This window comes from Panthera leo, chromosome A3, assembly GCF_018350215.1.
Source record: "Panthera leo isolate Ple1 chromosome A3, P.leo_Ple1_pat1.1, whole genome shotgun sequence".
NCBI lineage: Eukaryota > Metazoa > Chordata > Mammalia > Carnivora > Felidae > Panthera > Panthera leo.
Window position 1 is genome coordinate 16,738,841 of NC_056681.1, and position 23,624 is coordinate 16,762,464.

The 23,624-nt window shown below is 47.9% G+C and overlaps 2 protein-coding genes across 6 annotated transcripts in view; both read right to left on the minus strand.

The window, feature by feature from the left end:
• Positions 1-17,001, minus strand: part of MYBL2 (MYB proto-oncogene like 2) — a 41,479-nt gene extending 24,478 nt beyond the window's left edge. The window contains exons 1-6 of one of the 5 annotated variants that reach the window (XM_042930910.1): positions 16,685-17,001; positions 12,207-12,308; positions 7,783-7,876; positions 3,475-3,546; positions 2,533-2,625; positions 2,110-2,330 (exon numbers count right to left, since the gene is read on the minus strand). In XM_042930910.1, the coding sequence (XP_042786844.1) occupies positions 2,110-2,330; positions 2,533-2,625; positions 3,475-3,546; positions 7,783-7,876; positions 12,207-12,308; positions 16,685-16,866 (764 nt within the window). In that variant the 5' untranslated portion in view covers positions 16,867-17,001. Of the gene's footprint in view, positions 1-2,109; positions 2,331-2,532; positions 2,626-3,474; positions 3,547-7,782; positions 7,877-11,538; positions 11,705-12,206; positions 12,309-16,684 lie in introns of those variants that run through there. The other 4 variants (XM_042930909.1, XM_042930911.1, XM_042930913.1 and 1 more) reach the window with 4 other exon arrangements.
• Positions 17,002-21,070: 4,069 nt separating this feature from the next.
• Positions 21,071-23,624, minus strand: part of IFT52 (intraflagellar transport 52) — a 33,579-nt gene continuing 31,025 nt past the window's right edge. Inside the window, exons 13-14 of the mRNA XM_042930920.1 lie at positions 22,923-23,068; positions 21,071-21,350 (exon numbers count right to left, since the gene is read on the minus strand). Of these exons, the coding sequence (XP_042786854.1) occupies positions 21,303-21,350; positions 22,923-23,068 (194 nt within the window). The 3' untranslated portion in view covers positions 21,071-21,302. The remainder of the gene's footprint in view (positions 21,351-22,922; positions 23,069-23,624) is intronic.

Below are 23,624 nucleotides of genomic sequence, written 5' to 3' on the forward strand. Positions count from 1 at the left end.
TCTGCCCCTCCCTCACTCACACTCTGTCCCTCTCTCAGAAATATACAAACATGAAAAAAAAAAAGGGCAGTATGGAAGTAAGGGAATTACAGTGACAAAAGGGCAGATTGGTATAGAAAGAATAGCAGAGCAGTAGAAAAGTGCATGTGGCACGGAAATCTAGAACAGTACAGCAGACAAAGTGTAATAAAGCACGCAGTAGTTTAGAAGTATGGAGTAGCACAGGACTATGGTAGCATCCAGCAGAAAAGCAGGAAGCAGCACATGGCAGGAGAGTAGTAGAGCACAGGGCAGTACAGCAGTAGATAAGTCTAAAATAGTATCGCAGGAGAGAAGCCCACAGCAGTACAGCTGCAGCAGTGCATGGCAGTAGATCAGTACAGAAGCACAGAATACAACAGCACTACAGAAGCGCACACGGCGGTGGCGCCGTGCAGAGGTACTGGGTGATACAGCACCACGGAAGCCCCCCGCAGTGTAGCCGCAGTACAGAAGCACGGACTAGAGCAGCACCACGGAAGCCCCCAGCAGTGCATTGCTAAGCAGCACGAGGCAGCTCGGCACATCATAACCAGAATTACAGAAATGCAGGCACATAGTAGGCACTTCCTTCCTCAGAGGTCCAAGCAGAGTGCTCTTCTAACTGTGAACAGTTAGCTCTTCCCCTGAATTGTGCACAGACACGAACAGCCGGACTGAACAACCAGTCAAAGGTGGGGCCTGGGGGTGCCTGGGTGGCTCAGTCAGTTGAGCGTCCGACTTTGGCTCAGGTCATGATCTCACGGTCCATGAGTTCGAGCCCCGCGTTGGACTCTGTGCTGACATCTCGGAGCCTGGAACCTGCTTCAGATTCCGTGTCTCCCTCTTTCTCTGCCCCTCCCACACTCATGTTCTGTCTCTCTCTGTCAAAAATAAATAAACATCAAAAAAACCAACACTTTTTTTTAAAAAAAAAAGAGGAGGGTCTGTATCTCCAAACACTCCCACTGAGGCTGTCAGGACAGAGCACTGACCACACGGGTGTGGGCGCTAAGGGGAGGTCGCTGGGGAAACGAACACAGTCTGGAAAGAGAGAAACGTTCTCTGAGAAAATAACATCCCCCACCAGGGACTGAAGGAGAAGACTGTGTTGGCTATACAAGGGGCACACGCTGAGTGTGTTCCAGGACGACACAGGACCACAAGGAGCTCCCCAGAAGGAGCTTGCCATGGCTGCAGGGCTGAGAGGAGGGCAGAGCGGCTACAGCCCAACAGGTAAGGCAGGGTGATAGTGCATCAAGGCCAGGCTGGTGGCATGAGCCAGGACAAGCAGGCCACACTGGGAAAGAGACCGGGTCTTCAACCCAAGTGTTAGAAGCATCAGAAGAGTAACAAACTGGGTTTGAATTTTGAAACTAGACCATTCCAGACTTCAGGGGAAATACACCATCTGGCATTTTATCTTCTCTCCTTCCCAGGACCACAATGCCATAACAGACAAAGGATTAAGAACTGAATATGGGGGAAATGCACAAGGACACAGAGACCAGGATAGAACACAGCTGCAAGTAAGAGATTTTTCTGTTTCCAGAAGATGGAAAGCAGTTAGGGGATCAATAAGCAACTTAGGAGACTGGGAGTTGACCCTGGAGGAAGATTCTGGCAAGAATGGAGCCAAGTCTTCCCAATGCTTCCCCAGAAACCCAAGAGCCTCTTGAAGGGATCAGGTCCAGCGAGGAATAGAAAACTGAGCAGTGATTCTGATGTCTAGGTCCTGGTCCTGACCACACAGGCAGGAAGAGAGAGGTTTATTCTCTAGAAAAAAGACCTCAAAACCCTGCCAGAGGGCAGGGATGGTGCACAGAGCTCCAACAGGGACCAAATGAGAAATGTGTACACAGAATGGGAGGTCCCCAGGCTCCTTCTCCCTGCCCTATTCCAGAACTGTCTACAGCCAGGCCCGGGCACCCCCCGGCAAGAATCTGAAGAATTCATTCATTTCTGGGAAAAGTGAACAACCACAGAGTAATCAGACTGGCTCTTGGTACATCCCCCCCAAAAGGCCAGAGGACACCTTCCCTTCCCGGGAACATCTCTGCCTGCTCTGGCCCCCGGCCCCCAGCGGCTCACCTCCCCGGCAGCATCTTAGCGATCTCAGCCCAGCGGTTGCCCAGCACCTTGTGGGCCTCACAGATGATGCGGTCCTCCTCCTCAGTCCAGCAGGACTTCTTCACCTCAGGGTTGAGGTGGTTGTGCCAGCGCTCACGGCACTGCTTCCCCAGCCGGCCCTTTAGGTGCTTGGCGATCAGCGTCCACTGCTTTGTGCCATACTTCTTGACCAGCTCGATGACCTTGGAAAAGTCCCCTGTGAAGTCAGGGAGACATGGCCCTCCCTCACGCCCACCACAGCACCTTCCCTCCATGTGAGCCTCACCTTACCACGGCCCTGAGAGGGGCCAGTCAGACACCCCAGCCGACCCCCAGAACAGACTCATCATCCCTTGATCCTCTGGTGAAGGCCCACTGTGTGCAAGGCACTGTCCCGATAGTTACCTTTTGGTCCTCCTCTTTGGTCCATGGCCCCTTGACCAGGTCTGGATTCAAGACCCTCAGCCACCGGTACTGGCATTGCTGGTCAGTGCGGTTCTGGGAAGAGAACAGGAACCTGTGAGGGTTCCTAGGACAGCAGCCTTGGACCCTGGCTGAGCACTGGGTTTAAGGGGCCATGCCTACCTCAGACAAGTTCTGTCTTGTTCCCTTCACCCACCATTCACTGCACTCCCCCATGCCACACACAGGGTTTCCCTGTACAAAGTTACCTCCCATCCCCCAACACAAGGAGGCTGCCATCATGAGCCATAAATTCCTATAGAAGCTGGTGGTATATGCCAGGGGTTTTGCTTCTGAGAAAGCATTAGTCCCCTAAAGGTTTTAGACCTCATGGAAGCAGGGAAGGCGAGGACTGGGGTAGAAAGGGTCTGCTGACTTAGTCCGTGAGCTGCCAAGTAACTCAGGAAATAAGCCACACAGTAGCTCCTGCCACATCCCCTGCCTATGACACCTACAGTCTTAGGGGTGGGGATATGGGGGACCCGCATCCCCAGGAGGTTCTAGCTGTTTGGCGGGGGGAGATGCTCGCCAGGAAGCCTGACGAAAGTATCACTTCCCTTTAGTTTCAGTCTCACTGTTGAGACTTTGCACTTCTTGCATGAAGAAATGCAAATGTGCCAATGGTCACATACTGCAGACCACAGAGAGCCTAAAGACCACCAGGCCTGCAAAGGCTGCTGTGTGGAGATGCTTATGACAGGGGCTCTCAAATTCTGGCTTGGGAAGAAAGGGTCTAGAAAGCTTGTTTTATTTTGTAGGGGGAGCAGGGGTAGCTTGGTAAGAAATACCCTCTTCTCCTTGACAGAAAGTCTGTCCCAGGCACACTGTCTGGTCACCCAGAACCCTTATCTCTGACGGAGGGGGCCACCGAGGGGCTGCACTCACAGGAAAGTGGCTGGCCAGGAACTTCCAGTCTTGTTGTCCGAACTGCCTTACCAGGGTCCTCAGCTGCTCATCCTGCCAACGCCAGAAAGAGAAGGCTCAGCTTGTACACGTGCAGAAAGCAGCCGTTCAGGATGGAGGCAGCCCAAAGGCCAGTCACGTAGGGAGTGCCAACGCTGTGCCAGGTATACAGACACAGCAACAGGCAGCAACAGAGCTGCCTGACCTTGTGGGAATTATAGTCCAGAGGGAGCTAATCAAAGGCTCTCACAAACAAAAGTAAAGCCACCCTGTGGCTGGCTCGGGGCCAATGGACAGGTACGGGGTGACTGCCTTTTGAGGGAGACCAAGGGACAGGCTCAAAGGAAGTCTAATGCAGATAGGATGCAGGAAGCAAGTGAGAGGGGCATGCAAATGATTCTGGGGGGGCACAACAGGGGCCGGACCCACACGAGATCAATTTGAGCCTCTGCGTCACACAAAGCCACTGATGTATTTGAGCAGTCTGATGTGCTTATTATGAAGTTTACCTCGGCAGCTTCAGGGAAAGGGGTTGTAAGAGGGCAGAATGGAGGAAGGGAGACCATTAGAGGCCCCCAGGCCAGAGATGACAGCAATGCAGCACTAGAGATGGGGAATCTTGGGCAGAACCACAGGTAGTTAGAAGGCAGACAGTAGATGTTAAAATAGTCTCCTGAAAATACACTACTGACTCTCCCAACAACATGAAATCTCAGGATCATGATGATGCATGAGAAAAGCCAGATATAAGAGAGTACACACCGCATGATTCTATGCATATGACATTTTGGAAAATGTCAACTAATCTAAAGGTAGTCAGTGGTTGTCTGAGATCAGAGGGGAGCAAGGAATGTTTAGAAGTTAATGGAAATGTCCTATAACGTGATGGTGCAGGCAGTTTCACAGTAATACATCTGTTGAAATTCACTGAATTGTACCTTAAATGGTTGCAGTTCAGTATGGAAAGTATTCCTCAAATTATTTTTTGTATTTTATACACATATGTATAAAGAAAATATGGTGTAGGGGTGCCTGGATGGCTCAGTCGGCTGAGTGTACAACTTCAGCTCAGGTCATGATCTCACAGTCCGTGAGTTCGAGCCCTGTGTCCAGCCCTGTGCTGACGCTCAGAGCCTGGAGCCTGCTTTGGATTCTATGTCTCCCTCTCTCTCTGCCCCTCCCCCACTCATGCTCTGTCTCTCTCATTCTCAAAAATGAATGTTAAAAAAAAAATTTAAAACAAAAAAAGGAAAACATGGTGTATATCCATACAGTGGAATGTTATTCAACCTTAAAACATAAGGAAATTCTGTTAGAAGCTACAACAGAGATGAACGAGGAGGACACAGGTGAAAGAAGCCAGTCAGAAAAGGACAAATACTATATGATTCCACTCATGTGAAGTATCTAAAGTAATCAATTCTTGGGGCACCTGGGTGGCTCAGTCGCTTAAGCGTCCAACTTCGGCTCAGGGAAAGATCTCACAGCTTGCAGGTTTGAGCCCCGTGTCAGGCTCTGTGCTGACAGCTCAGAGCCTGAAGCCTGCTTCAGATTCAGTGTCTCCCTCTCTCTCTCCCTCTCTCTCTCTGCCCCTCCCCTGATCCTTCCCCCCCCCCCTCAAAAATAAATAAACACTAAAAATATATATATTTAAAGTAATCAAAATTGGGGTGCCTAGCTGGATCAGTTGGAGGACCATGCAATTCTTGATATCAGGGTCATAAGTTCAAGCCCCACACTGGGTATAGAGATCACTTAAATAAATAAATATTTAAGTAAATAAAATAAGTCAAAATCATAGAAACAAAAAGTAGAAAAATGGTTGTCAAGAGTTGGGGAAAGGGTGAAAGGAATTTGTGTTCAGTGGGTATAGAAATTCAATTTTGCGGGGCGCCTGGGTGGCTCAGTCGGTTGAGCGTCTGGCTTTGGCTCAGGTCATGATCTCACAGTTTGTGGGTTCGAGCCCCGCATCGGGCTCTGTGCTGACAGCTTAGAGCCTGGAGCCTGCTTCTGATTCTGCGTTTCCCTCTCTCTCTGCTCCTCCCCCACTCATGCTCTCTCTCTCTCCTTCAAAAATAAATAAAAACATTAAAAAAATTTAAAAAAAGAAGAAATTCAATTTTGCAAGATAAAGAAGTTCTAAAGATCTGTTGCACAATGGGAATATATTTAACACTACTGACCTGTATACTTAAAAATGGCTATGATGATAAAGTTAACGTTCCATGTTTAACACACACATACTCCTGGACAGAAAAAAAAAAAGCCACTACAGAAATCCAGACCCTCAAGTGCAATCCAGCACCACCTGGGCAAAGTCCCCAAAAATCCTATAGCTGAGCCAGCCCCAAACACCCTGCCCTCCTCTGCCACCCGGCCTGGTCAGGCCAACACTCCCCTTCTTCCCATGTCCTCATATCCATCTCTAGCACTGCTGTCCCGACAACTGGCAAGGACACTTTGCTGTTTCACCTCCATCTCCTCCCGGATCCAGGGACCTCCTCCCGCTATCACTTCCATCCTACTGTCCCAGTGTCTCCACAGCTGGGCACCAGTCTCCAGGCCCAGATTGCCCCCCAAATCTCTTATCCATCCTACACACAGATTAGTTCCCCTTAAGCCCAGCTACGTTCAGGTCACTCCTCTGCTTTAAAAACCTTCAATGGCTCCACCCTGCTAGCTCAACAATCCTACACACTGAGCCTGACATTCAAGGCCTTTCAGGATTTGGCCTCAGTCAATCTTTTCGTCCTTATCTTTCATCCATTCAATCCATTCCATTCAAGGACTCTTCCCTTTAGCCAAACCAGGGCCCCTCTTCTTGCCTTTCTCCACCTATAGCCCATTTCCTATTCTTACATACCCATCGCTTTGTACTCTTCCCTGACTTGATTTCCAAATCCTTATCCATGAAACTTTCCCTGAGCTCTTCGGGCAACATTAACCTCTCCTAAAGGTATTTCAACAATTACCCCTCCTACGTGCTAGGAGCCTTAGCACGGGAAGGAGAGATACAGCGGTGAGCACACACTGATCCTGCCAGCACCAGGGATCACCAAAGCACATCCACAGGCCCATGCAGTCTTCTCTCTCCACCTCAAGCAGAGAGCGGTTCTGGGCTGGGGGCCCCAATTTATTTGTTCTTCTAGGCCTACAAGAGCTGAATATAGCTCCTGACCCACAGTGGGATGAACAGAAAAGGCTGGCTTAGCGCTCCTCTGAAGAAACATGATTTTAAATGGTTTTACAACTTATACACAAAGCTGGGGGGGAGTGGGGAGCCCTAAATTAAACATACCTAGGAAAAAGGAGGCAGAATAAAAAGATAAGGCCAACAGGAGTCTAGGATGGAACAGGAGACTAGACCTTAGAAAAGGTCTGGCAGTTTCTATGAAACTAAACCTGTATCTACCCCAGGACCATACTTAAGTTATCTCCCCTAAAGAAATGAAAATACAATCCTCAAAAAAGATTTAGGCAAGAATCCTCCCAGGAGCTCTATCCACAATAGCCAAAAACTGGAACCAGCCCAAATGCCCATCAACAAGTGAAACATATTGTGGTAGACCCATACAGTGGAATGCTATTCAGTAACAAAAACGAAAAAATTGCTGAATCAAGCAACTATTTTGTTAAGCAAAAGAAACCAGATAGAAAAGAATACAGCTTTATGATTTCACTTATAGGACATTCAAGAACAGGCAAAACAACTCAAACTAAGAGACATCACATTAGCCATTGCCTGGAGCCAGGGAAGATGGACCTCAAAGGGGACTTTCTGGGATAATGGAGGTGGTGCTTACTTATGTAAGTAAGTACTTACTTACTTACTTATACATACTTGTCAGAACTGCTGAACTATTCACCATTAAAAGGTGCATTCGATTATATATAAATTATACTTCTGGGAAGCTGATTAACTAAAAAGAGAATCACTTCAGAGCTGGATGTCTGAAGACAATTTTCAAAAATAATAAAGAGGAGGTTGCAGATTTAGCAGTTAAAGGACAAGAAGCACCATTAACGCCCACGATGCAGAACAGGCCAGCTTCCAAGAGAAAGAACAGCAACTGCTGGCCCTGAGGTCTGAGACACATTCTCCCGAGAGTCCTCCATGTGGAGTGCTGAGAAGAGGCATTGTGGAGAACCAGAGGACCCCTCCACCTCTTCCGCCGGCTCTTCATCATACCCAACGGGGCATCAGGCAGACATACCCCAGGCTCAGTTCTCTGACCAGCCCCTCAGCTGCCATCAGCCTCCCTCCCTAAAATGTCCCTCAGTGTCACTCACCTCCTCGTGGGTCCATTTGACCTTGCACTTGCTGTCCCTCTGCTCTGGCACGTCTGAATCTGTATCCTGGTAGTGCAGCTCATCCAGCTCCTCGCTGCAGGGAGAGCAAGCTAAAGGTCAAGACCATGTGTCACACTGCTGTGTGATGGATGGACAGTGATCTCTAGGTAAAGGCTTGGGGGAGGCAGCCTTTTAGGCTCTACTTTTAATATGTCCGCCTCCTCTTTTTTTAACTCTTTAATGAATTAGGGTTATGGGCAATTTTTATTTTCTTCTTTATTTTTCTATTTTCACAAACACCCTAATGATTTAAAAAGCTTCAAGAAAAAAAGATTTCACCAAGAATATTATAATATTTGAAACCAGACACCCATTTAATATTTTCTTTTGCACAGGGGCACCTGGGTGGCTCAGTCGGTTAAGTGTCCGACTTCAGCTCAAGTCATGATCTCACAGTTTGTGAGTTCGAGCCCCACGTAGGGCGCTGTGCTTACAGCTCAGAGCCTGGAACCTGCTTCGGATTCTGTGTCTCCCTCTCTCTCTGTCCCTCCCCTGCTCACACTCCGTGTCTCCCTCTCTCAAAAATAAACATTTGGGGTGCCTGGGTGGCTCAGTCGGTTGAGTGTCCGGCTTTGGCTTGGGTCATGATCTCATGGTTCGTGAGTTCGAGCCCCGCATGGGGCTCTGTGCTGATAGCTCAGAGCCTGGAGCCTGCTTCGGATTCTGTGCCTCCCTCTCTCTCTGCCCCTCCCCCACTCATGCTCTGTCTCCTCTCTCTCAAAACTAAATAAACATTCAAAAAAATTGTAAACATTAAAAAAAATTTTTTTTAATATTTTCTTTTGGACAGAACTTTTTAAAATTTTATGGATTATTTTAAGGATTAAATCTGATGATATATGCAATCACCAAGTACCAGGATTTCAAGAAATATTGGTTATCTGAGAATAACATTTTTTTTTCAACGTTTTTTATTTATTTTTGGGACAGAGAGAGACAGAGCATGAACGGGAGAGGGGCAGAGAGAGAGGGAGACACAGAATCGGAAACAGGCTCCAGGCTCCGAGCCATCAGCCCAGAGCCTGATGCGGGGCTCGAACTCACGGACCGCGAGATCGTGACCTGGCTGAAGTCGGACGCTTAACCGACTGCGCCACCCAGGAGCCCCATGAATAACATTTTAAATACATATCCTCAGTGACTATGTCCATTTTCCAATCCTTGCCTACACACAGGCATGGTTTATGGAAAAGAAAATCAAAGTACAAGCAACCCGGACTTCTGGATGTTCTTATGTTCTAAGAGGCAGTTTTTCAAGTTCCTCCAAAGTCTTCATATTTATCTGGTTTAATGATTACAAAAGTGGAAATCACACTATCCACCTCCAGGAATGTTGGTGCTGGGGGTGAAGGCAGGGTAAGGTTAGTAAGCTCCCAACTCCGGTCAGTGGGACTGCCTCAGGTCATCTGTTAGACACATTCCTAAGTCAGGTGTCTGTAGGTGGGAAAAGCCATTTCCAAACAAGCAAGACAGCACAAGCCTTGTTCCAAAAGGACAAGGACTTCCTTGCATGTCCATCTTCCTTCCCCTTCTAGGAAGAGCTCAGCATCTTCCTAGAGTCACTCTTGTGCTCCCACACCCTGGAAATCCTCCTGTCTCAGAATGAGACTCCCTTTGGGGGTTGCCACCAAAGACCTTAAGAAATGTTTGCTAAGGGAATGACCAGGTCCTCGAATTAATAACTAAACATGAAGTCTACTCGTTGACAAGAAATGTTAAAGTAAATCTTTTCAAAGTAGAAAAAGAAGGAATGGACAATGTCTAAACCCAGGAATACATCGGTCACAGAAGGAGCTAGAATTGAGCCTTGTCCGGTCTTCCCTGACCCCATTTATGGTGTCTTCCTCCAACACAAAGTAGGAGGCAAAAACTCCACAAGATACTAACAGAATAAAGCTGCCTTTAAAATCAATTGCATCCAGACTTCTAACAGAAACCATCTTTGGTTCTCCAGCACCCAGCTTCTAATAGCAGCTCAGTAAATGTTCCCTCAAGGATGAAACGTGTGGACGCTCCCCGGTGCTCCAATACTTTAATGGGGACAAGCAACTCAGCTGGGGGAATTCTGTGAGATAGTATATAAAATTTGCTTCTATCATCAACATGAAGCTAACCGACTACTTCACTAGCATTCCCAGTATCTCCATTTAACAGATGTGGAAATCAAGGCTGATAGGGATTATGCCACTTGCCAAGTCCACGGAGCCAGACTGCAGACCTGCATCTTCAAGCCCTCACCCTGCAATGCCAGCTGAAAAAGCAGACACCAAGCCGGTGGTGGCAACCACCTGTAGGTCCAACACACCCTTTCTATGCCCTTCGATGTTCTGGGCTCTGCTCCAGGCCAGGTGAGTCAGAAGCTGAGCATGAAGTGGGGGCACTGGTGGCAGAGGAGAGTTACATCAATCGGCCAAGAATCGAGCTGAGGGGCTGTGGGGTGCCAGGACGCAGAAATCACCCCTCACATGGGACAGGAGTCCTCCACTGAGCCCTAAGGGAGCAGTGGCAGAGGACCTGGGGGTTTTCTGGGGCTTCGGTCATTCCCTGGAGTAACATTTCCAGCACCACCTATCAGGACAGGGTCCCACAGGTGCCTGACCAGAAAACTCCTGGGAACTGGAGCTGCCCTGGGAAATGGTGGTCTGAGGGAGACAGAACCCGTGCCGGCACCCTCACCACGGCCCAGGGATCAGAGGCTTCCTCGCTGAGAGGAACTCTGGGGAAGGCCAGCAGTGAGTGTTTCTCAAGTCTACACCCTCCTCGGGAGGGAGCAAACACCATGGGAAGAGGGGGTTAAGGTCAAGGGGGCTGCGCCATTCCAGGGAGGGAACAGGGCAGGCAGGCCCCCTTTGTCCTCGGACTTCCCAGACTGATGAAAAGCCCAGAAGTCAGGCCCCAGGCACACAGGTGTAGACAGAGACCTGGAACCCACACACGAGGTTCCAGGCCCCACGCTGCCACTTATTCTCTGGGGGAATAAGTAAAATGGAGACCGCAGTTCCTGCTTGGCCCCAGAGCGGTCTTGATACGCATCGGTCTCTCTTCCCCTCACCTTCTACCCCAGCTGCTCCAAACTCCTCATGTGGAAAAGGAACACAGATCTCTGAAACTAAACCGAGCTCCAGCTCGACACCCAGGTTGGGACGGGCGGGAGTGGGGGACACACAAGAGTCCCCTCCCCCCGGCCCCCTTCTCAGGCCGGAGAGAGTTGGGGGTGCTCTGTACTTCCCCTAATGTTAAGAAACGCCCTCCGCCAGAAACGAATCCAAACAGGCTTGAACCAAAAGTCCTCCAGGCTTGGGCTTCCCCCTCGCTGCGACTTGGAGGGAGAAACACATTCCCACCCCAGGGGTCGCCACCCTCCCCGATAAAGGCCCTAGCAGCTGACACCGCCGTCCCACCCCCACCCCGCAATTAGGCGGGAGACAAAATGACATCATGCAGGGCTTGGCCCGGGTCCCAGGAGCCCCGCCCGCCCCGGCTCCGAGGCCCAGCACGCCCGGGGAGCAGAGCGAGGGGCCCCCAAGAGCCCCCCGGCTTCCCGCGGGCCCCCCTGCCTCGGGCTACCCGGTACGCGGCAATTCCCGGGGAAGCCCCGCCCCGCCCGGAGGGGCCACGGCGAGGGTGGGGGGTGGGGGCAAGAGTCGGGGTGGAAGGGAAGGTGGGGGGAGCCCTCTGCCGCCCGGCTCCACTCACCCGCGCGTCCGCCGAGACATCCCCCCGGCCCGGGCCGCGCCGCGCTCGCCCGCCCGCCGGCTGAGCCCGGAGCGGGAGCCGGGCCGGGGTCAGGCGCGGCTGTTCGGGCCGCTCCGGGCCCCCGGGCCGTGCTGGGAGCCGTCAGCCTGTACGCAGATCCCGCCGCCGCTCGCAGGCACTTCGGCCGCCGCCGGCGCGCACAGAAGCACTTTTCTATCTCCCGCCAAGCGCGTCGGCGCCGCCCGGGCCTGGCGCGCGGGCGGGCGGCGTGCGCGGGGCGGAGTCTGAGGGCTGCGCGGGGGTGGAACCGGAGGGGCGGGCACAGGGGCGGGGCCTGCGGACAGGGGAGCGCCCCACCCTCCCAGAGCTCTGAAGCCCCAAGGCCCCGAGCGCGGGTCGGGGAGTGTCCCGCGAGCGTCGGGGTGGGGCCGGGAAGGCCGGGTTTGAGTGCCGCGGGTGTTGGGATTTGCGGTCCTGAGCCGGCCGCCATTTGACTGAGGCCGGACCCAGGCCAAATGTGGTGGGTCCCGGGCGGCCCAGGAGTTGCCCATCCAGGAGACTGAGGAAAGGTAGTGAGGCATAAGGATGGGAGAGTCAGGCCAGGGAAACAGCCTGTGCAAAACCCTAAGCGCTACTCCCAAGGCTCTCCTCCGTCCCCTCACCCCTACCTAGGCAGGGTCTGTGCCTTCGAACTGTCTCCCTGCTTCCTCTCCAGCCTCGAATTCGATGGCTCTCGCTCGGTCCAACTCCCGGCAGTCTGAGTGAGCTTCCTAAAATGCAAAATCGATCTTTCCTCTCCGGAACAGAAAACCTCTCTCCCCTCCCTCAGGGTAAAATATTCCCTAATCAGGTTTATAGGATTCTGCCAAATCACCACCCTGCCCCTAGCCAAAGGAAACTAGCTAGCCTCCTGGCCTTTTGCCTTTGCGTGGGGCCATTATCTGGCCGGGAACACTTCCCGCGGCTCGCACCGAATTCCAATCTATGCTTTGGGTTCCCTGCCCACCATCTGCTCGTCGACTAGTGCATTTTTCCCTCCGAACTATGGGCACGCTGAGGTCCAAGCGGCCTCTCACTTCACCGCAGTATCCCCAGGGCCCAGAATTGTTCAAGTGCTTAAACTACTAGAGGCTTAGCAAGGATTTTCCATTTTAAGTTGCCATTTATGCCAAGTACCTCCCAAGAGGCACGTCACACCGGGCTCCCTGGGAGGAATGCTGAGAGCAAGGTAAATGAACTATGCGACGGGAGACTGGGGAAATCTGGCTGAACCCCAGCTCTTAGCTCCTGCTATGTCTCAGATTCCTCTTCCTGAAATCTGAGGAAAAGGCCACCTTACTGGGCACCTGAGGCCAAACTAGCCAGCTGCTGCAAACTTCATTTACCACAGCAGAAGGAACACTGACATCTTAAGTACCAGAAGCTTCCACATCAATTAATTCAGGTCTTCCCCCACCCACTTCCTTCATAAAGTAATTCATGCGGACATCCCCTCTTCATTGCTAGCGAATGATATTTAAAAGTGCAGGCTCTGAAGCCAGACTTCCTGGGGTTTGATTCCCAGCCCCATCATTTACTAGTTGTGTGATCTTAGGCAAATTACTTAACTCCTTTATGCCTGTTTTCTCATATGTAATAATTAGATTTATCAAAAACTTAGCTTTTACAATGTGCCAGCCACTGTTCTGTATGCTTTATAAATTTTAATTCATTTAATCCTCATAACAATTCTATGAGATAGTATTAGAATGATCCTCTTTTGGCAGATGTGGAAACTGAAACACGGCTGTCCCCCTCACCCCCATACTATTGGTAAATGGCAAAGCAGGGATTCAAACTTGGGTTATCTAGTCTAGAGTCTATGCTCTTTTTTTTTTTCAATGTCTATTTATTTTGAGAGAGAGAGAGAGAGAGAGCAGGAGAGGGGGAGAGAGAGAGGGAGACAGAGAATCCCAAGCAGATGCCTCACTGCCAGTGCAGAGCCCAACCCGGAGCTCAGTCCCACAGAATTGCAAGATTGTGACCTGAGCCAAAACAAAGAGTCAAACACTTAACCCACTGAGCCACCCAGGCGTCCCTAGAGTCTATGCTTTTAATCACCACACTGGTACCTACTTTGTAGGAAGGTTGTAGGACTAAACAAATTAATATGTATAAACCACTGAGAATAATCCTTGGCCCTTAGTAAATATTACTTTACTTTCAGTTTTTGTTATTGTTATTGTGATGGTAATGATGATGATGGTGATGATGATGATGACTCTTCAGCTGCCCTCATGCTTGTTCTTTGAAGTCCAGGAAGCTGCTTTTCACACGTTCCCACACGGATTACTAGTTGTATTTCAGGAGAAAGACAGAACCTGGCAGCTCAGGCAAGGTATTTGTCCAAGGCAAGAGACAGGGAGCAGCTGGAGAGCCCACGCGGAACCTGGAACTGGGGCTGACCTGACCAATACACTAGAGCCTAAGAAGCCTAGGGTCAGTGCAGTGAGTCAGGGAGCAGGGAGATCACCCTGGTGCGGGATGGAATCTGGTAATCTCCATGACTGTGTTTTCTCCAGTTACCGTCATATCAACAGATACCCTCTGGAGACAGGACTCCAAGTATACTGAGTACAGCCACACCTGGGAGTGGTCCCTGGGGCCAGGATTGATTACACACTGCTGTCTGGGAAAACTTTCCTGGACATGCCCATCTTGGACAGGGAAGCTGCAGTCATTTGGTTATTCCACAATATTCCCCACCCCAGGCTCCAAACTCAGGGCCTGCCTCGGTCTTGGGAACACAGAATGAAATCTACTTATTAAATGCTTGGGGCCCAGCACCAGGCTGGACACAAAACAAACAGATTGAAGACAGGTAAATGATAAGTAGGATCACGTGGCCCTTCTGCCTGGCTTCCTCTCCACCTACAGAACACCTTCCTTAACATCATTCTCCCATCATACTTCCTGCGCCCACAATTTCATTGTTCTCTCAAGAGCCTGGACAGTTCCACATTCACATTTTTAGCTTCAGATCTCTACCATAATGTTTGGCTCCTAGTAGGTACTCACAGAAGGGATTTTACACTTTTTTTAATTGAATGAATGAAATAGAACACTAATATTTGGGCTAGAGGGTTAGTAAGGCATAGACCAAAACTGAGAGGATGTGCCACGCTAGAGTCTGAATTGTATTTAGTAAGATATGGGACATCAAGAGATTTTGAAACAAAGGCAAGTTTTTCAGATACTTTTGCCCCACGCTCAAGGGTCTCAGTGTAGAGGACAGTCATGGTAGCAGGTAAGTGGTGAAGGGTGAAGACAGACCTGAGAGGCCAGCACCAGGACTGGAAATGGCACAGTTACTACAACAGGGTGGATTCCCCAATGCAGGGAAAGCAATTCAATTACCTGCTGCAAGGAATCTGACCTCTACAGAAAAATTTTCCCACTCACTTCTCAAAAGATTGAGACTTTATGAGTAACTATTTGTAAAGCACCTATCTGTGAGTTACAGGAAAAAAAAAAAGGCAAAATATCCAAGTTAGAAAAGTTGCCATAATCATACTGCTAGAGGGCTCGTAGCTTGACATAAAGCACCCATAATTTGAAATGTAAATATAATGGATACTGTTTGTGAAAATACACTGAAATGATTGAGACTGGGCTGCAGGCAGGGGCTAGTCATTGTGAGGTCATCTAACCATCCATACTCTCCAGAAACTCATCAGCTAATAGGATAGACAATGAGCAAACAGAAAAGTAGAACTGTAAGGGTGAAGATAAACTTCAGGGGCTGTGGGTGCCACCCAAAAGGGTCACCGAAGGCTCTTCAGACCTTGGTGGTTTAGGAATTTGCAAGGTAGCTAATGTGGGGAATAGCACTTCAGGCAGAGGGAGCAGCCAGTGCATGCCAGGGAGAAGAAATATTAAAAAGTACTCAGGGATTGGCCAGAGTTGAAGTCATTTTTGACTCTTCTCTCACATTACTTATCTGATTCATTTGCAAATCCTATTGGCTCTACCCTCAAACTCTACCTTCAAAATATATGGGAAATGCGAATTAAAACCACCCAGCCACAGGGAGACAAGAAAAATGAGTGCGTATGTCCACACAGAGATTTTTACATAGCTTTGTCTGCAACAGCCCCAAACTGGAAACAACCCAAATGTCCATCAACAGATGACTGGGTAAACAAATAATAGATATAAAATAAATATATACAGGGGTGCCTGGGTGGCTCAGTCGGGTAAGTGTCTGTCCAACTTCAGCTCAGGTCATGATCTCATGGTTCGTGGGTTCGAGCCCCGCATCAGGCTCTGTGCTGACAGCTCAGAGCCTGGAGCCTGCTTCGGATTCTGTGTCTCCCTCTCTCTCTGCCCTGACCCCACTTATGTTCTATCAAAAAAAATAAATAAACGTTAAAATAAATATATCCATACAGTAAAGTGCTATCCAATAATAAAAAGGAATTACTGATACAATATGAATCTCAAAAATAATTATGCTGAAAAAGCCAGAAAGTGGATATTGTATATCATTTACATACAACTGTAGAAATTGCATAACAGAACCAATCAAAGTGACCATGGTTGCAGAGAAGAGATTACAAAGGGACAGAAGGAATTTGGGGCAGTGACTGATATGTTCCATTTGCATAACTCTAGGGGTGCCTATTCAATCACTGGGAGAAGTGTGGGGTCACTGACCACAGAACAAGGGAAACAACTCTGCTGGGTTTGTCCAGATCATGCCGGCCCCTGCTGTGTCCTCATTTTCACAACTGCACAGAATGAGAATTTGGTCTTTTAGAAACCATTTAACCCAAACTTCTGGCGTTCTTGTAAGGAAGAGGAGACTCAGATACAGCTGCCAGGGCCCTGGGCTGCTTTATACACAATGTTCAGCCTACAGCCCCGACCTCTACCCTGGGCTTTCTGGGCATCAGCTTTCACAAACTGAGTTCTTTCTTTTGCAATGTGTCCACTTGTCCAGCAACCAAGCAGGGAAGGATTCACAGGTTAGGGAGTTCCGGCACAAAGTCAGGGATGGAACCGTCGAGGGACACCAAAGCCTCCTCTGGCGGCGGTGGAAACCACTTCCACAGCCTGACCATGCCCCGCGGCCACCCATGGCCCAGGGCCGCGTCATCACCCACACCTGGGAAGATGAAAGGAAAATCGCGTTTTGAAGTCCACGTGGCAGTCTGTCGCCGCCCGCTGTGCTCCGGAGCGAGTGACGTGACCTGTTTTGAATCGCCCCTCTGGTAAACGGGGCCACACGAAGGCCCGAGCGGTCGGACTGCCGGGCGCGCGTTCTGTGTCAGGCGCGGCGCGAAGCATCGCGGGAGTCGCGCCTCCTGACGTCACAAGGGGGCGCCTGCGCTCGGGGTCCCCTGGGAGCCAGGCTGCGAGGTGTGGAGCCCTGACAGCTTTGCCTCTTCCAGCTGCTGCCTGGCGCGTGATCCCTCGAAGCTGTAGTAGCTGGGAGGCTTCTCCCGACGCCTGCCATTTCGGGTCGTGCGGAGGACGGGTGAAAAAAAGGACCAGGGGTTATGGAAGTGGTCGGCTCCGACCTCGTGGCGGTCACGGGAATTGGCGTCCAGTGGTCGCTCGGGCCCAGAGCCCTGTTGACCGCTCTGCCTCCACCCGGCCCTGACTCCCCGTGTATTTCAGCAGCCCGGCACAGGCTCCTGACACTGCAGTTTCCTTCATGCTACCATTGCGCGTAACCATTTGCGACTCTACGAAGTTAATTTCTCTCCCCAGTTAGATTGTGAGCTGCAGAAGCAGAACGCTAGTGTAAACGGTGGTAGGCTTCATGGTAAAATTTGGTATACGCAAGATTTCTTATTCTTTTTAAAGTAAATATTTCTTGGGGCACCTGGGTGGCTCAGTCGGTTGAGTGTCAGACTTTAGCACAGGTCATGGTCTCGCACTTCGTGAGTTCAAGCCCCATATCGGGCTCTGTGCTAATGAATAGCTCAGAGCCTGGAGACTGGTTCAGATTCTGTGCCTCCCCCTCTCCCCCCCTCCCCTCCCCTGCTCATGCTCTGTCTCTTTTTGTCTCTCAAAAATAAATAAATGTTAAAAAAAAATTTTTTTAAATAAATATTTCTGTTTCTTGAAGGCAGGGGAAGAAATTGATGACATTAGTTGCAGAATAGGGAACTGAATGGCTGAGGAGGTTGAAATTCTTTCTCTTCAAAATCCTCCAGTTCCATGCATAGGTATTACCTAATCTTTTAAATTAAGTTTCATTAGGGCACACGTAACACTCTAGAACCTTTTAGGGAACAGTTTGAATAAAACCTCTCATATTTGGTTTAATAAATAAATAAGTTAGCAAAAGCCAGACTGTAGGTAGATCTGTGAATAAGATACTCCAAATTTTCCTTCCTGCTCTTGGGGAGAGGAGAGACCTTTGTCCCCAACATGTTATCTCCCCTTTCTCATTATATCTCCTCTTCTTTTGACACTCAAGTTTCTCTGAGCAGAGATGTATTTGAGTTCAACAAATAAGATCTCCAACAGTTATTTTTATGCTGTTACCCACTAAGACTGATACTATCACTTTTTGTTGTTTTTGTGTTTGTATTTTTTTAAGGAGTTTTTAAACGTTTATTTTTGTGCATGCATGAGAGAGAGAGAAAGAGAGGGAGGGAGACGGACAGAGGATCTGAAGCAGGCTCTCTGTCAGCACAGACATGGGGCTCAAACTGACAAACCTCGAGATCATGACCTGAGCAAATGAGCCACCCAAGTGCCCCAGTTTGCGGGTATGTTTTAAGAGTGAAGTTGAAATACTTGTTCAGTTCCATTAACTTTTTCATTTCGAGAGGCTTGCATACCAGAAGTTCGAGAATATAGGTGAACAGCAACTGGGATAAAAGCATTCTTGTAGCTCATGTTTGAATTTAAAAGCACCCCTGCTCACTACCTTAACCAGTGGATTGAATTTAATTTCTCTAATAGAGGACTGTGATATACACAGCATCAGCTATGAGCTATTCTTGCCAAAAATGTTTAATTCAAAGATAGTCAAGCCTTTAAACTTAACTTCCACTTTGCAGTAAAGGAGATAAGGGGACAATAGACACCATCAGAAAAATCCAGAATGTGGGACATATAATTTAGTCTCCTCAAAAAAATCAATGTCATTAAAAAAAAAAGAAAGAAGAAGGAGGAGGAGGAGGGGGTGAGGGGGGGAGGAGGAGGAGGAGGAGGAGGGGGTGGGGGGAGGAGGAGGAGGAGGAAGGGAAGGAGGAGGAGGGAAAGAAACACAGGGAACTGTGTTTTGGACTTAAAACAGATCAGAGACAATCAAATCCAATGTGTGAAACTTGACTGGATTCTGGCTTGAAAAAACATCTATAAAACATTTTGGGGACAACTGGGGAACATCTGACTAAGCATGAAATATCAGAAATGATAATGGTATACTGTATATAATGAAGTATATAATGTCTGAAGTTTAATATTAAGCATTCAGAAAAATATACACACATATATAAAGTATACATGGTAATATGTTAATTTTTAAAAGGTGGTAGGTATTGGTGTTTATTATACTATTTCCACTTTTCTAGATGTTTCAAATTTTTCAAAAAGTTGGGAAAAAACATACATCCTTGCCACAAGGGAAAAAGCCACATGACCCATGACAGGACAGGCCTTGCCCCCTCCAAGGCACCTTTTCAAGTCCATGTAATGGGAACAGCTCTAGGTTAGTAGGCAGGCTGTCAATGCTGCTCTGCCCCTAGGTCTCTCTAGGCCTCTGTGTCCCTTTTGGGAAGTAAAGTTGGATTAAATTCAGATAGATCCAAAAAGTTCTTGCTAAAATCGTAGGTATATGTTCTAATCATCTATTTCTACATAACAAACTATTCAAAATAAGTAGCTTAAACTGTGATTTTATAATGTTTGTGGATTCTGTGGATCAGGAATTGAGAAAGGTACAGGGACAGCTTGTCTGCTCCATGATGTCTGCCGCCTCAGCTCAGACAACTCAAAGGCTAGGGATGACTTGATGCTGGAGACAGGAATCAGTTTGGAGGCATCTTCACTCACATGTTTAGCAGGTGATACTGGTATAGGTTGGGACCTCTAGCTGTTGGCCAGGACACCTATATGTGGCCCATCCACATAGTCTATCCAAGTGGCCTCAGACTTCTTCCATTGTTGGCTTGTAGCTCTAAAGGTGAGTGTCCCAAGAGAACTAGGCAGAAGCTGTATAGCCTTTTATGACCTAGCTTCACAAGTCAGTGTCACTTCCACTATAGTGCCTAATTCAGAGGGAGGGAACATGGACCTCATCTCTCAATTGCAGGAGCATTAAACCCACAGTGTAAGAGAAGAGGATATGGGCTGGGAGACAATAGTTGAGTACATTTATGAAATGTATTCCAAATACATTGCCACAACACTCCAGTTGTTCTATGGCTAGTTTTCTCTCAGCTGGCCTCCAGATTCTACCCTCTGAGCAAAGTGGTCTCCTCCTTCCCCAAGACTCTGCTCTGACTTGGCTACTCTGAATAAGCCCCGCACTAGGGCTCCAGTGTGTGAGACAATGGAAGCCTGTGAACAGAGCTTTAACATGAATAAATAGTTTGAAATTCAGGATGTGAGCCTTTATTTCCAAGGCTCTGAATTTCTAAAAATGTTAATTCCTTGGTAGACTGTTCTCATGACTTCAATTATCAACTCCATATGAACAATAGCGATATCTTTTCTAAACCTCGGATTTCTAGCTATTTACTGGTTATTTCCACTGCTATGAATTGCCATCATCTCAACTGGATTCATATGCTCCAAAGCAGCTCACTTCTCAGAATCTCCATCTTCCAATAGCTCCACCACTTCCCAGGATATCAGGCTCAAAATCTTGCCAATCTGACCTTCCAACCATCAGACCAAATCTATTTCAAAATGCCACCTTTCTTACAACAGCACTTGAGTTCATCCTCATTACTTCCTCTTGGGGTTATATCACATTCTCCATAAATGGCCTTCCTTCCACAGTTCCCATCTTTATAGAACCCACCAGCTAAACTGTTCCCATTGCAACACATTCCTTACACACTGGTAGTGGCTCTGCAATCTTCTATCTGGCTTTGAGGGTCCACCAATGCAGGTCCCCAGTGTATCCAGTACCCAGCTGTCCCATTCAAGCACGTACAGTCTTTCCCATTGTCCTCGGGACAGATGATCACATCATCGTAACCGAAAATGACAATTCAGTGCTTCAGGAGCTCAGAGGAGGGTGGTCAAGTGTGAATGGAGACAACAGCCTCCAAATGGTTGTGTCCTGGGGGTAGCTGAGAAAGGAAGGGGTGAGTGATCTATGTAAGGAAGGTATCTATCTACTATTTCATCTTTTTCATTAAGCACATTTGGCGAACAGGTCATGTGGGTTAAGTTTGCTTTATATCCTTGAGGTAGTCCAAAAGCTGAATAATATTCATAATATTGACATTTATGCCTTTGATAAAGGAGACTCAAATTCAGAACTACAGTTGGAAGAAAAGACTTCAATGAAAGACTTTCATAAATTATAAAAGTACAGATTCAGTAGGTTTAATCTTAAAAATGGAATGTATCTTACATAAGGATCTTGTTAGAAACGCTATACCTATCTGGGCACTACAGAAGACGCACAGACCTTCCACAACTCATGGAAGAAAGAGTGTATAGACAATGTTGATAAGGAATTGAGAAACAATTCAAAAATAGTTTACAAAGGAATCAGGAGGCAGAAGATGCTTCAAGAGGCATGGTCCTCAGAAATTGTTCTGGAAGGCTGGTTCACTTGTATCAATGTCGTGTTCCTGAATGAAGAAATAAGACACAGAATTTTAGTATTTCAGTACAAAGCATGAAATGGGAAGTCTGGTGTTTTATACTTTGATTAAGATTCTGAACCATCATTAATTGGGACATATAGTAATCCCTGGCTTTAAGGCTGAATCCAGCTGGAGGATCAAGTTTTCACTCTCAGGACAGGGCTTTTGACTACTGCCCGCCACCCACCGCAATGAGCGGGGAGCAAATACAGTTGAAGGCACCAAGGCAAATACCACACCAGACTTCTTATCTTGGCCTTAGTGGCCTGTCTCTGCCTTGTCAGCAGGGTGAGTACTGCTGAGAACCTACCTGAGCAAAATTCCACATTTCAGTGCTCCGCAGTTATATCAACTCACTTCTGTGCTCCTCACGGCATTATATCAGAGCGCTGTTAATTGCCCCTATATATTCCAGTCTCCCCCACTGCATGTGGCTCAGGAAGAGATAGCAAAGGCCACTTTCATCTTGTTTACTACCACAGCCCCAACACCTAGCATCATGAGTACCCAGCAGAGTCAGTCCCTGCCAGTAGATTCCAACCATTCCACTCAGCACATACAATCCTAAGTATGTATATATTTATAGCCCTTCCCCCCAACCCCATTTACCATATCCTGAATGTCTTCCCAAGTCCTTAAACATTCTTCTAAACATTTTTAATCTTAGGGATGCGCCCTTGGTACTTAACTAGCTCCATACTGATGAAGATTTTTCTTCTGTTAAAACAGTGCTACACGGAGCATCCTGGTTGGCAAATCTACACACATTCAGGATTATATTACTAAGACAAATTCTGAGGATTAGAATTGCTGTGTCAAAGGTACATACATTTTGAGGACTTTTAAGCAATATAAAAAAGCTCTCCAGAAAAGTGGGACAAATTTATTCTCCCATTGGTAGAATAGGTAGTATATAAATGCCCATTTCCAACAGTGGTTGAACATTTAATTTTAGAAATCTCATCAAGGGATAGACAAAATGAAGGCCAGGCATAATTTTAAAGCCCTTGATCCTCAGTCCAGAGAAAGATGATTTCCGTCATGAGGTGCTGACCTCATGGCCTGCTTCTGTATCCTGTGCTCAGGTCTCTCTAGCAACATTGACATCACTGCTATGCCTCAAAAAAGCCAGGCCAAGCCCAGCCTTCAGGACTTTGTACAGGTCTCCCTCTGCCAGGGACACTCATCTCCCAGCTATCTGCATGGCAAAATCCTCAACACTTTCAGGCCTTTGCTCCAATATCACCTTTGTAGTGAGACCTACCCTAACCACCCTATTTAATACTGCCACATTCAGCACGCTTGATCCCTGCTCTACTTTTTCTATGCCATCACCTTCTAGCATACCATGTGATTGACTTATCTATTATGTTTATTGTCTTCTGTCAAGCTTCAGCTAGAACATAAGTGCAGGGATCATGGTCTGTTTTGTTTACCTAGTAGATACTTAATAAATACTTGCAGAATGAATGAATGGCATAAAATACGAGAAGTCCAGTTTATGGAAGATACCACCACTCAAAGAGCTTCCACTTCAGTGGGCTTTCTAGGCTCTACCTGATTCAACTTCTTGAACTCCACTACTTGGAAGAAGATGTGCTCAAGGATATGTTTGGCATCTTGTTGGTCCTTTGGTAGTTTACTGGTTACTCCAAGAATATCACCACACTTCCTGATGTAGAATTCCAGGTCTTCTTCAGTACCTAAGCACAGTTGGAGCAGTCAGATTAACCCTTATTTCCTGTCCTTTCCAAAGTACAGACTTACTGTGGTATAGGTGTCCCCTTGTCAGGTTCCTATACCTCTCAAGATCACTCACTTTTCCTAGGGTAATGTGACCACAGGACCTACACAGTAACAAACTAAAGAGATCTCTGATGTGCTGCTTTTATAAATCAGGACAAAAGTGTGACACTCCTAATTAGAATAAAGCTGGGGGCGCCTGGGTGGCTCAGTCAGTTAAGCGTCATCCGACTCTTGATTTCAGCTCAGGTCATGGTCTTGCAGTTAGTGAGTTCGAGCATCGGGCTCCCTGCTGACAATGTGGAGCCTGCTTGGTAGTCTCTCTCCCTCTCCCTCTCTCTTTCTCTCAAAATTAAATAAATTACACTTTAGAATAAAGCTGGAATGGCTCTGGCTCTCCTATTCCCAGATCCAGCATTCCTACATTACAAAGAATAGGAGGAACTAGAAGGAAATCAAATTACCATTCTCTGAATGTAGCAAGGAAAATTATGAGAAGGGCATATGGGTATTTTA